This window comes from Helobdella robusta, assembly GCF_000326865.2.
Source record: "Helobdella robusta unplaced genomic scaffold HELROscaffold_3, whole genome shotgun sequence".
Classification (NCBI taxonomy): domain Eukaryota; kingdom Metazoa; phylum Annelida; class Clitellata; order Rhynchobdellida; family Glossiphoniidae; genus Helobdella; species Helobdella robusta.
In genome coordinates, this window is record NW_008704501.1 from 4,807,594 (window position 1) to 4,810,900 (window position 3,307).

The window sequence follows — 3,307 nt, forward strand, 5'->3', positions numbered from 1 at the left end:
AACAACAACGCAACAGATAACAACAACCTTAACTCTAACAAAAAATACACCTCTAAGGACGATGATAACAAATTGAAGATAAAAGATGCAGAGGCGGAAGTGGGGAGAGCAAACTTTGATGTTGACCAGTCACGTGATAAAAGAAACAAGAAACGAGTCTTGAACGGAAGTAGGAGTGAAGCGCAAAAGAAATTAAAACTCGACAACAACAACACCATCACCACCAACAATAGCAGCAACGATAATAGCAGCAATGGTAACAAAACAAACGTTAACTCTATGAAACCGAAACTAAGAGTCTGCTGTCATCTCCAGAATAGAACTGACAGTGACGCTGCAAAAGGTGAAATTGATGAGGATAATGATAAGAGCCATTTTAATTGCCACCAAGCAACCGATGAAGATTGTGGTGATGATGATAATAATAAAAATAATGATAATAATAATAACAATAATAATAATAATAATGACAACAATGATGAGGATGATAAAGATAAGATCACAATTGAAACGAAACTTAATGAACAACAAAAAAACAACAGCAGCTTCAGCAACGACAACAACAACAGCAGCAGCAGCAGCAACAACAACAACAAAGACAGTTTACAAAAACGACGCGTTGTAAAAAATTTATTTGAAACTGATACGAATTCAAACGTAAGAAACTTCATCACAAAATCAAGCAATGATGAAGACGATGAGAATGATGAAGTTAACGATGATAATGTGATTGTTGATGATGAACGCTTCGATGATAACGAAGATGATGTGGATGACGAGAACCACAATAGCCACAATTATGACCTTGCTATTAATAACGCTGGTGATTGCAATGGAAAACCGGTCAAAAATGAAATGAAGATGATTAGAAATAGTGATGACACTGCTGATGATGGTAGAATCATTGAGGAGTACAGTCCAGATGATAAGCGGTCATCATCATCGTCATCGTCACCAGCTGATCATCGTCATCATCATCATCATCAGTCATCACTTCAACGACAAACAGTGCACAACATCATGTCTCTAATAAACAACTACAGCGATTCCAGTAGCAATGTTCATCTAAATTCAGGTTGTCATCCTCATCATCCTCATCATCCTCATCTTCTTCATCAACAATTTTTAAACAAAACCATCAACAACAACAACTTAACTTACCCGTACGCTTTCAGTAACAACATCAACAGCAGCAACATTACTAACATCAACAGCAACATCCCAATCATGGCCAACAGTCAATCTGTCAATCATCTTCTCAACTACGTTCAACACTTGAATCCTGTTGCCAACTTTTTGCCGCAACCTCATCCTTTTTTTGTGCAACAAAACAATTTGTTGCAATCTCGTCTCGCACAACTGGCAACAACAATCCAACCTTCCTTCGACAATAAGCTAAATACATTGACTTCTGTGGCAGATAACAATGACGACATTCAGCAGCAAGTTCAACAACCTCAATCTCCCTTCATCAACGTCAACACGAAACAACGTGCCTCAAAACAAAAACCTTCCCAGCAAAACAACCAACAACAACAGACTAAAACAACACAAAGTAAAAAACAACAACAAACAACGGACAGCAACCACCAGCTACAGCAGCAGCAGCACACATCAGACATGGACAGCAACTCATTAGATGGATACCTGGAGAGACGCCGGAAGAACAACGAAGCGGCCAAGAAGTCACGTGACTTGAGGAGGTTGAAGGAAGAGCACATGGCAAAGAAGGCCAAACTGCTTGAAAATGAGAACGTCATGTTGAAAGCTCAGATTCGAACGCTGGCAGACGAGTTGAACAAGCTGCATAACTTACTGGCTGGTAAAATGAATCCTAACGAGTATTGATGGTGAAGATGATGAGGATGAAGATGATGAGGATGAAGATAATGAGGATGAAAATGATAAGAATGATAAGAATGAAAATGATGATGATGTCTTACATTGAATGATGAAATATTTTGGGATGGTGTTAAAGGTGGAAACGACGTTAATTATGGTATGGATGATGATGATGATAATGAAAAAATAAGACGATGAGTCTTTGTGCTAATGATGATAAAAATGGTGGCGCTTTGCTCAATGATTTGATGATTGGAACGACGACGACGAAGATGATGGCGGTCATCATCATTTTGGTAGTGAATACGCAGCACTGTCAGAGTTTTTTCTCACAAATCATATCCTTGCAAGACGTTGCAATTGCATTGAAACCTTTATGCCACAAGGGGGCCACTGTACCTATTTTACCCCCCCCCCCCGACGTATGCACATTATTATAAAGGTGCAAGCACCGCGGTAAACATACGCCAGCAACGTAGGTGATGATGGCAAAGACATTGACAATTGGTGACGACGACCACGATGATGACGATAGATGCATTTGGATGCCGTGTGACTGATATGTAAATTTGATTAGGAAATTATTATAGAAAGCTGAACTTGAATCGAATTGTTTTGTAAATGTCATGATGATTCAAAATTTTGTTATATATAACATGACATAACGAACGATTTGACTAACAACAACAGCATTATTATAACAGCAGCAACAACATCAACAACAAAAATAACACCATTATAACAACAACAGTCCTAGCAACAAATCAATCAACATCTACCTTACTTGCTTGCAAAATTTTAATGGAAATATTTTCGATGATGTTAATTGTAATGAAGATTTATTAAATTTGCTATTTTTAAAATACGTTTTAGGCAATTGTCAATTAAAAAAAATACATATCGAAAAAATACACACACACATACACATTTTTGTTATATATATATATATATATATATATATATATATATATATATATATATATATATACATACATAATACAAGTATATGTGTTTGTGTGTATGTGTGTGTGTGTGTGTGCGCGTTGGTGTTATTCATCAGATATTTATTTACACTTTTTTATATACCTATATTTGGTTATTTTATTAAACTTGATTATATGTGAGATTGTATTGAACAATAACATCAATGTAGAACATAAACAAACAAACAAACTATATATATATATATTTATATATATATATTTATATATTTAAATATATAATAATGCCAACAATTCGATAGAATTCATACAATACTGTATAAAATATGTTCTACTTCATATTAGAAAATTGATAAATATATATAACATATATATATATGTTATATATTTCTGTATATATATATATATATATAATATTTGTGCCTTTAATATTAAAAATCAGCCAATATTATATAAACGTTATATTATTTTATTTTTGCCATATTTGATCTAATCATTAATTTATAAATATTTGTAGTTGCCTC

At 34.4% G+C, this 3,307-nt stretch overlaps 1 protein-coding gene across 1 annotated transcript; it reads left to right on the plus strand.

Annotated features, from left to right (window-relative positions):
* Positions 1-1,644: 1,644 nt before the first annotated feature.
* HELRODRAFT_128053 (hypothetical protein) lies at positions 1,645-1,797 on the plus strand (the record flags this gene model as incomplete). The annotated part of the gene is made up of 1 exon (XM_009021390.1): positions 1,645-1,797. A coding segment is annotated over one exon (153 nt), but the record flags the coding sequence as incomplete, so codon positions are not given.
* Positions 1,798-3,307: the final 1,510 nt, after the last annotated feature.